Source organism: Silene latifolia, chromosome 2 (assembly GCF_048544455.1).
Source record: "Silene latifolia isolate original U9 population chromosome 2, ASM4854445v1, whole genome shotgun sequence".
Lineage (NCBI taxonomy): Eukaryota > Viridiplantae > Streptophyta > Magnoliopsida > Caryophyllales > Caryophyllaceae > Silene > Silene latifolia.
Window position 1 is genome coordinate 169,444,807 of NC_133527.1, and position 11,301 is coordinate 169,456,107.

At 37.6% G+C, this 11,301-nt stretch overlaps 1 protein-coding gene across 1 annotated transcript; it reads right to left on the reverse strand.

Moving 5' to 3' along the window:
- Positions 1–5,035: 5,035 nt before the first annotated feature.
- LOC141631094 (putative mannitol dehydrogenase) lies at positions 5,036–7,400 on the reverse strand. Its single transcript, XM_074443815.1, has 5 exons — positions 7,209–7,400; positions 6,667–6,780; positions 6,024–6,543; positions 5,671–5,824; positions 5,036–5,364 (listed from the first exon to the last, which is right to left on the reverse strand). Exons 1-5 carry the CDS (start codon positions 7,316–7,318, stop codon positions 5,165–5,167), a joined length of 1,098 nt encoding a protein of 365 aa, XP_074299916.1. The 5' UTR covers positions 7,319–7,400; the 3' UTR covers positions 5,036–5,164.
- Between the last annotated feature and the right edge of the window lie 3,901 nt (positions 7,401–11,301).

The following is an 11,301-nucleotide window of genomic DNA, read 5'->3' on the forward strand; positions in this document are numbered from 1 at the left end:
GCCTATTGAAATATTTTTCTACAAGGAGGCGGAATTGTTGGAAAACAGTAATCGTGTCTGACTTATTTTTGAGTGGATAAAGCCAAGTGTATTAGTAAAGTGATCAACGAATATAACATAGTATTTAAAATTGTCACGAGATAGAATTGGCGAGGACCAAACATCAGAAAAAATCAATTCAAGAGGAGCTTGGGACGTAAGTGAAGAAACGGAGAATGGTAACTTGTGACTTTTATTAATTTTGCAAGAATGACAAAAATCGAAACTAGAACTAGTAATAGGTAAATTAAAATTCTGTTTGAGAAAAGTAAAGACATTAGACGATGGATGGTCGAGCCTATGGTGCCATAGGAGTGTGGAAGATGACGAGGTTGCTGTGAGAGCTTGACAGGAGGACGGGTTCCAGGTGTATATCCCACGATCAATTGGTCCGTGGAGAAGGATCCGGCCCATTGTGATATCCTTAAAAACGAAACGAGAGTGTTAGAATTCAATAGAAGCATTGTTATCCGTGCAAAATTGAGAGACAGATAATATGTTACGAGCAATTAAGGGAACATGAAAAACATTACGAAAAATAAGAGAAGAAGAATTATAGGAAATTGTAAAGGAACCTATATTTGATATGGGAAGCGAGGAACCGTCGCCGATGATAACATCATCGGGACCGTCATAAGGGGCATGAAGAGCAAGAGTATTGAGGTCGTTGGTGATGTGGTGGGTTGCACCACTATCAACGAGCCATGAGTCGGATGTAGAGGAGGTGGCAGTGACGGTGTGCACTTGAGGCCGAGAAGAGGAGGGGCGAGTAGGACGCACATAGGGTGTCATGGTGAAGGAAGGGTGATTTTTCTTGAAGTTTCGACAGTTAAGGAGGGTGTGGCCTTTGTAGCCACAATATTGGCAAATGGAGACATCGGTTGAGGGCGTGGGTAGGATGGGAGGAGAAGGGTTACGAGGCTGATAGCGTTGGGGATTGGGACGGTAATTGGCAGCGAATGCCGTGGTGGGAAGAGGGGTGACAGTGGTAGGGGTGGGATGTTGGAGATCATGGTGGATCAATTTTTCATGTAGGGCATCAAAGGAGATGGGTGTATCTCGTGCCTCAACGGTTTCTTTGATAGCACGATAATGAACGGGGTCGAGACCACGAAGAACCTTAGCAACGATGTCTTCGGAGTCCATGGGTTTCCCTAAATTGGCAAGTTCTATGGTACAAGTTTTGATTTGGTGCATATATTCTGTGACGGTTTGCTCGGGTTTCTTGGTGATGGCTTCAAGACGGTTTTTGATTTGTAGGATGTGGCCCCGAGAGGGGTTGGCAAAGGTAGAGGCAAGGACGGACCAAACTTCATGGGATGTTTTGGATTGTGTGACGAGAGGGGTGATGGTACTGTCAAGCGTACCAACGAGTGAGGCGAGGAGGAGTTGGTCCTGCCGAGTCCATGTTGTGTGGGCAGGGTTAGGGGACTGACGGTTGTCAACCTTGACAGTAGCAGGTGGGCATTTGAGAGAGCCGTCTACATACTGGAAGAGTTCAATGCCTTGGAGAAAGGATTGGATTTGGAAGGACCATTGAGTATAGTTTGTAGTGGTAAGGGTTTTGCATTGAGAGAGGTTAACAAAGATGATAGGTGTGGCGGGTTCATTGGCGTTGGGAAGGATGAGGGCATGACTGGCCATGGTCGAGAAAGGCAATGTCGAGGATCGAAGGCGATTGATACCATATAAGAGAAGGGACAATATTGAGGATTAATTGTATGTATATATTGAATAATTATGCAAGGGTATTACATGAGTTTATATACTAAACCTAATGCTAGAAAATAGGAAAGAAAATAACTAATTACAATATTTGTGCAACTAATAACAAACTATGGAAATACAAAAGATTGTATGAATTATACATTGCTTGAAGAAGGAGCAACAAGATTCGTTTCCTTAATAGTTAGCTCTTGATTTAGTTAAGGTACTAAATTTATTATTTTAAAAGTACGAGTGTCCAAGAAGACGAACGCTGGGCTATGGGATGCTCAAATCTCCACTTGTAAATTGTTTTCAGAAATAATCAAAACATTTTATAAATATTGTCCAAATATGTAACAAATATATACATCAATAACACAAAATCTCATTGAAGACGGCAATATCCATCACAAGCTTGTGACGGATACCATTTTCTCTCACAAAATACTCATTGAGAATTGAGTGAGAAGCACATGGGGGGTGCCCCACCTTGTCCCCTCTCCTTTTTTGTGAGAGGTCACAAGCTTGTGACGAAATTAGCCCGTCACAAGCAAGACGCTTTGCAACAATAAAGACAAAAATACGTTGGACTACGATTGCTTCTAGTTTTCTACCATGTACTCAGTGGACTATGCTAATTGTTGCAACATTCTTAGGGGGTGTTTGGTTGGCTCTCTTGGAATGGATTGGAATGGATATGCTCCATTCCAATGTTTGGTTGGAGTCTTTTGGAATGGAGTTAGATACCCAATGGATTCTAACTCCATTCCATCCCCCTAGAATCTCATACCCAACTTCCACCCTTGGTATCAAACTCCATTCCACCCTTTTACAATTTTAAGATGAACCAAACAAGTTTATGAGGGAATGGATTTAGAACCCTATACCATTATGGATTCATATTCCAATCCATTCCATTCCATGCTATTGAACCAAACGCCCCCTTACTAGACAACACTTTTGAGCATAATCTAGAAAATACATCACTATTAATTAATCACGGGAATTTGTCATGCTAATTGTTCAGAAATATGTAGAAGTTTGTTTCAATAAGCAACATTAAATGTTTAGTGGTCCGGTGGTTGGATACTTAATTTCCAATCTGATGGTCTTAAGTTCAATCCCTAAGACAATCATTTTTTCACTTTTATCTCATTTAGTTATAAATTCGTTCTATTATTTTTTGGTTGTTCCATCAATTTTTATATAATTGCATAACTTATAAATTTAGCATTAAAATTTATTTTCAATTAAATAAAATGCTCGTATTTATTTAGTTACGATAAAATATTATGTACTCAACTATCTATTGCATTTAATATAAAGAAAAATATCATATTATTAGACTACTTTATCCTCGCGAATTTTTGTGTTTAAATTTTAGTTTCCGACCTACCGTCGCCGAAATCATTGTTAAACTTGTACCCCCTGTGATCAACTAACTCTTAGAATCGCCCCTGTGTGTGGTGATGGATTGATTTAGGTGGCTAACAGGGGCACTCGCTTTCATTGGGCACATGTCAAGGAAATTTTTTAATGATTTAGGTGTTGTAACGGAGGCGTCCCGTTACCCAAATAGTTAATTGATAAGGCGATAAAAATAATAAATAACGAATGTAAATAAAGTTGACACAAAGATTTATGTGGTTCACCAGTAAAATAACTGGCTACGTCCACCCTGCGAGGAGATCAAATTTCACTATGTGGAGAAAATAGTAAAAGAAGAGAGACCGGACACACGCGCTCAATATGAGTCAAAAGTATACCCTATTCTACCAACAAATATAGTAGTCTCAAAGGAACAAAAGAGACTACCCCAATAAGACGAAGGACAAATAATCTTGAGGCCTACCAAGATCTGAACAAACTCCTCCGATCTTCAAAGACAGACGAACACCAATAATAGAGCCCGGAACAAATAAGGAACCTCACAAATCGACCCTCTTTATTGTGCTCTCAAATCTCTCTCTTAATTAACCTAGAATAAAACTTGGGTCTTTATATATTTATTCCACAAAAAATAAAATATCTAGTCTAATTAAGAAATAAACTAATAGGAAATTAATATAACTAATTTCCTAATACAAACGAAATCCACGAGAAACAAAGTCCTTGCATAATACTGGGGGTGTTTGGTAAACGGCGGATTGAGAAATTTTCAGCATATTCAAGGCTTTTAGCATGTTTGACTCACCAATCTACTATTTTGAGTGTTTGGTAAATGACATATTGAAAGAGTAGATTAGAGCTCAATCTACTGTTTTCCAATATGCTGCTCTACCCAGCATATTCACATTAGTAGATTATGAAATATGAATCCGTCAACAATCTATACATAGATACAACAATCTATTAACCAAAATCTGTTAATTACCAAACACTTCTACTAAATCTGCTAATTGAAATATACTAGTCAAACCTGTTAATCCAATCATTATTTATAACTGCCGACTAACTGCTTCGCTAATATCAATCATTTGACAAAAAGGTCACTACCAAAAAAATATATTAGGAAAGGTGGAGGGACCCACCCTTTCCAAACATAAACGAAAACACTAGGAAACTAAAGTGTAGACATATACTTATGTAATTAACTAAGTCAATAACAGATTGTGAGAGTTAGTTAATTAATCAGAGTTAGTTATATTCTTCAGATTAGTTAGAGTAAGGATTAGTATAAATATCCAATTCTGTTGTAATCAGTCACATAACTTCTAATAATAATACTTTCTTACAACAAACTTCTCTCTCTCTAATCTTCTTTCTCTCCTTCATTGTTCTATCAATATCATCATCTTCTCCACATAACAATGGAGTTCTGATGTTTTATATAAAGCACGCACACAAGCACGTCAATTAGTTTCTGGCGTGAGCCTTTTGTGCGACCCGCAAAGAGCTACTTGCTTAACTTTGTTTCACCTTCGTGTCTTAATTTAATTCGTCTTCGACACAAATTCAAGGCACAAATTCCTAACATTAGGTAAAACTTGTGATGGTGTGTGGTGATGGATTTTGTTGTTCGCCTTTCCTAAATGTAAATCTTGGCTCCACTACTGGCTGCATATGCGTGAGGGAGTGCGTTGGAGGTGTTTGTTCGGTTAGCTAGCTAGGTTGTTCCGTTAGGTGAATAAGAAGAGTAACAAAAAATGTAATGGTAACTTTAAGGCCATAATCTTAATACCAAAATTTATCCAAAATAGAATAAAACTACTTAAAGACGGATAGTGTAATATTAATTGAAAAGCGACTTGATATATTATCAAAATTGTTAAACAAATGGAACTTATTCAAATAAAAATCCTTGGTAACTTGTGAAAAATCACCAGGCGTAAATATATGTAACTTATAGCAACTACACTATGGAGTAAATATTGGTAACAACTGGAGTCGAGTAACATGAGATTTCATGAGAATGAACTTAATGGGTGAATGTGTTGCCAATATCAATCACAAATCGGTATTTAATATCTCCTTTAGCAAGACGGTCCATGGCTTCATTTACATAATCCATCGGAATGACTTCAACATCAGCTGTTATTTTGTGTTTTGCTGCAAATTCTATCATTTCTTGTGTTTCTTTCATTCCTCCTGCTCCACTCCCTCCAATTTGCTTCCGGCCTAATCCATTAATAATAAATGTGTTAAATGCTACTCCAATTATCACCTAAAATAAGGTTAATGCATATTTTCGGTTGATTAGATGAGTATATTTGTTTTAAGATTAAAATTGGTTAAAGACCGCCTATTTTATTACTCATCTTTTTTTTTTTGTTTTTTACAAATTTCTAGACATTATAAATTTGAGCAATCTATCTCATCTTATTACTGTTTTGAATTTCATATGGAAATGTCGGTCTGAAACAAGAATTTATGTTTTTGCTGAATTAAATGATTTGTATGTATCCTAGTCGCTCTAAGTCTTACCCATTAGTAAGGAGAAGACTGGTAGCTCTGGATTAGTCTTTGGAGCGCCTAAGCAAATCAATTTACCATTGACCTTTAGTAGATCAACTAGTGGACCAATCGGGTGATCACCGGAAACCGTGTCTATGATCCCATCCATCGTACCCTTGGCGGCCTGAAATTGGAAAGGATAAAAATATACGGAGAAATTATTACGAAAGTATTAGATTAATGACATTCTTTAGAAGTGCGAAAGTAAGTTGCATGTGCGAAAGATGGTCAACTTGTACATGCATAACAAAAACGTAAATAAAATGATTAGATACTTTCATACATAAATAAGAAAAACGTAAAGTATTGATCGGGAACCTTACCAGCATTTCTTGAGGGTCACGGCTAAGCAGAAAAGCATCAGCACCAAGCCTGGCCACAGCTTCCTCGCGCTTGTTTGGGGAAGTGCTAATCACGGCGACCTTCAATCCAAGAGCTTTAGCGAACTTGACCGCGACATGGCCCAAACCACCAAGCCCAACAATACCGACATGCATATTAGGCCGATTAAGCCCATAATACATTATTGGACTGTACACTGTAATTCCAGCGCAAAGTAACGGTGCAGTACCTTCTAAGGGCATGTTACTTGGAATTACTATAGCGAAATGCTCATCGATAACGATTTTGTCTGAGTATCCACCGTATGTGATGGGTAAGTCGGGTTGAAACCCGTTAGCGTTGTATGTCATAACAGCCCTTGGGCAGTAATTCTCCAAATCTTGGGTGCAATTTTCGCAGGAACGACAAGACCCGATCCAACAGCCTACACCCGCTTTGTCCCCGACTTTGAATTTGGTCACGTTAGGTCCGATAGAGGCCACTTCCCCTACAATCTCATGCCTGATATTGACGAAATACGAAATGTGTAGAAAACATTGTGAAATAGAAAAATTGTATTCGTATAAGATGTATAGAAAATATCATATATATGAACAATAATGACGAATCGGAATTTGTGCTTACCCAGGTACAACAGGATATGTTGTTATTCCGAAATCATTTTTAACAAAATGAAGATCACTGTGACAAATTCCGGTATACAATATTTTGATGGTTATATCATTTTCTCCGTTTGCCCTGTGCAAAAGTTGAAACTTTAGTAACCCCTTCAACCATTCAACCAAACCAACCCAATCACAATATCATTTCGCGTCCCTTAGACTTATTAGGTACGAGTAAGTCTTTGGTAAAATAGTTGTACGATAAAATTAATATTGTAAAATCATTAATAAAGTACCTTAATGCACTTATTACCAATAGTTAGTAAAGGTAATTAGATAAATTAATCGATGATTTTACAATAACGACATTTGTGTAAAATCGTTTAATAGAAGAATTATTGATTCTGAAGACCCAACATAGACTAGTCCACCAACTCTGAACCGATGATCTTGAATTTTGCATTTAAAACTAATATATCCGTCATTCACTTGGCTATGTTGCTGGCGACAATAAAAACGAGATAAAGGGAATACCCAGCTAGACGAGTACAGCATGTAACTAACCTTCGGGAAAATTCAAAGGGTGACAAAACCCCGGATGAATCATAAGCAGCCCAACCATGAGTTTGTTGTTGTTGCTCATCATTAACTTGAGAAAATTGTGTTCCTGACATTTTTTCGTTCTGTTTAAATAATAATCGAACCGAATGCAAATGTAATAAGTAGATAAGAAGATAGTATGATGGTTTTGCAATACAAAGTAACTAGGGATGGATGCGTATTTATACAAAGAGGGTTATGCTGTGATTTCTTGGTCAACAAGCAAGTTTGAAATAGTCGTTTAAGGGAAGTCACACTGTATATAAGCTCTCACTGATGATGTCACACTTTTACAATTCGCAATTAGATTTATCGGTTTTTCAAAAAGCTAATTCGATTCATGTATCAAAGAACTATGAAGTAGTCAAAATATTTACCTTTGATTACCAATCACAACAAAAGTTACGATAAAGAAACGTGTTGTTTGACCCGGTTTAAGAATTGCTTTTTGTGAAGTATAGTAGATGGTATACTAACCATAGTTAGTCCATAGTTAGACTTACTAACTCTAGTTTCTTAATACAAACTAATCTTGTACATTGTTAGAATGTGAAACTTCTCCACATTTAAGTCTTGAAACTTATGTTTATTTACTAAGTTCATGCATTAGGTAGATGAATCCGTAGAATAATAAGTTTAAAAACTTATCTCATTCATTACTTGTGTAATTGTTTGCAAGCGTTTAAGGTGCATGATCACCTATAAATAGCGGGCATATGTATTGCTAAGATTATCAATCTACAAATAAATCAATTAATATAAATCATCTTCATTCAATATCCTTAAACTAATTATCATTTCCAACAAGTGGCATCAGAGCCACAAGGATATTAAGGGACAAAAATAAAAATAAAATATGGCTTCCGCAACAAATACAATTTCAATACCAACAGCTTCTATATTTGGAGGAGAAAATTATGATTATTGGTGCATAAAAATGAAGCTCTTTTTAAGAGCAAATGCACTATGGGAAATTGTCGAGAGTGGTATACAACAACAAAAACAAGACGTTGTGTACACAGAAGCACAATTAAAAAAATCAATGAAAATGAATTAAAAGACGCTAAAGCCCTCTCTTATATTTTAAATGTTGTCACGGAGGTAATATTTCCTAGGATCATGCAAGCAACAACCGCAAAAGAAGCTTGGGATTCACTCGAACAAGAGTTCCAAGGAGATTTTAAAATATGAACCATTCGACTCAATACCTTAAGAAAGGATTTTGAGAATATGAAGATGAAAGATGATGAAGACATCAAGGATGACACTTCAAGACTCATGGAAGTGGCCTAATCAGATGAAAATATATGGAGAAGATATTACTGATATAAGAATTGTGCAGAAAATTTTAGGAACCTTAACGAAAAGGTTTGGCACAATTATAACAGTAATCGAAGAGTCCAAAGATATATCAAAACTCAGTGTTTCTGAGTTAACAGGCTCATTGCTCGCACATGACCAAAAGTTTAAAAAATTAGAAACTTCATCTGAAAATGCTTTCCCATCGAAACATAAATCAAAGACATTCAATTCCAAAGGCGGTTGGAAGAAAAATGCTTCAAATTCAGGTGCTTCTTTTAAAACAGAAGCTTCACAATCAAGAGGAAAATATCCTCCTTGTGACACTTGTGGAAAGACCAATCATGCCGAAAAAGATTGTTATTTTAAAGGGAAATCTCAATGTCGCCATTGCAAAAGATTTGGACATTTTGAAAAAGATTGCAAGCAAAAGGCTAGAGAGTCAAAACCAGAGGAAAATTTTTTAAGTAGCAATCAGGAAGAAGATTATTTATTCTATGCACGCCAAGCATCGATTTCCCGTTACAAAGAAAAATGGCTAATCGATAGTGGTTGTACAAACCACATGACAAATAATTCAAACATTTTTTGCAAATTAGATACATCGGTGAATATTCCAGTTCGGATGGGAAATGGTGCCATTGTGAAATCCAAATGCAAAGGCACGATTGCAGTGACAACCAAAAGAGGAACAAAGTACATAAATGATGTCCTCCTTGTTCCCGATCTTTCTGAAAATTTACTCAGTGTTGCTCAAATGGTTAAAAATGGTTACTCACTTGTTTTTGAGAAAAAACCATTGCACCATATACGATCCTGACAAAAAGGAAATTGCGAAGGTTATTCTGAAAAATAAAAGTTTCAGTTTGAAATGGGACTCTCCCGAGGAAAGTTCAAATAGAGCCCACATGGAGGATACATGGTTGTGGCATAGAAGGTATGGGCATTTTAATTTGCGTGCCTTAAGTGACCATCATAAGCAGAATATTGTGCGCGACTTTCCTTCAATCTGTGTCACTAATGATTTGTGTGAACCTTGTCAACTTGGAAAGCAACACAGGCTGCCATTTCCAAAAGGGCAAGCATGCAAAGCCAAAGAAAAATTAGAGCTCGTGCATACTGATATATGCGGTCCCCAAAGAACATTATCTGTTAACGGAAACAAATATTTCATCTTGTTTATTGCTGACTTTACCCGCATGACTTGGATATACTTCATGAGAGAAAAATCTGAAGTTTTTCAAATCTTTAAAAAGTTTAAGGCTCTTGTCGAAAATCAAAGCGGGTGCAAAATTAAGATGTTAAGATCTGACAGAGGAAAGGAGTACAATTCATCCGAGTTTGATAAGTTTTTTGAAGACGAAGGCATGGAACGCCAACTCACAGTCGGGTATACGCCTCAACAAAACGGAGTCTCGGAGAGGAAAAATAGAATTGTTATGGAAATGGCGAGATGCATGCTAGCAGAAAAGAAAATGCCGAAAAAATTCTGGGTTGAAGCCGTGTATACAACCGTCTATTTGTTAAATAGACTCGTTACAAAAGCACTTCAAGGAAAAACTCTAGTTGAAGCTTGGAGTGGGAAAAAACCCACGGCAAAACATTTAAAGGTATTTGGTTCAGTTTGTTATTGTAACACCCCCTCATACCAAGGTGCCTTACCAGGACCACCCTACCATGAAAGTGTGTTACCATCTCGGTTGCCCGAGGTTAGTACATATCAAAAGCGTCTGAACTGAGCACATTTATTAAATAACCATAAAGTCTTAAAGTTTACATCAAATCAAAATCCAAAACTGATTCAATAAACAACTCCAATGTCTGACAACTAATGAAATCAAAACTAAGACTCGGACGGTGAGGCTACGACTGGTGATGACAACGCTCCCATGACTGCCCCAAGCTCACCATTAGCAATACCTGTCAAGCCTGCTCACCATCCCCGAATGGATCACAGCAGATTCCACAAATAACAACGGGGTCGGTATTACTCAATCAATATAAGAGAAACAGACGAGATAACCAGCTGATCATCCTCCAACCCCAGTCTCCCGATCTCACACAGTAACCGACTACACACCGAAGTGTGTAGCCCTGCCAGATTACCCATCGCAACAGGTAATCCTCGCCGCCAGTGGGTGACCGCAACCGATCCCACCTAGTCCAGCTCATCAACGAGCGACTAACAATCCTTGTCCCTTAATGTGCACATCCCCTCCTGTGGCGGGTTCTACGGAGGGCGAACTAGGGTGTGAAGCTACTCCCGCAAGTGACTCCACCACAATCACAAGCACACAGCATCATAGCTGTCACAACATCTCCACAGCAACACCGTCACAACAACACCCATACTCCGATGATCAGCAGATAACAGTAATTACAAAACAATCATGTCTTAAACAATGAACAGTAAACTGAGTAGGGAAAACCCTACCTTAGAAATCAACAGTAGAACGGAAATCGAATAATCAGAAAGGCTCCTCTACGAAGTCTTCTCCTATACAATAACCACATAACACAATTACACATTGCACGATCCCCCATATTTCCCAATTCCATATAAACAGTAACCCCAAAAGAATACAAATGACATGGAAGTGAAACTTACCAACAGTAGAATAAGAGATTATACGCAAGGACCACGACGATTGCACACACAACGAGATTAGGGGATGATAGGGAGTGATTACGGAGTGATCGTAAAATGATTAGGGTTGGAAATGATGTTTTAGAAACTGACGTCGAATATAAAATAACC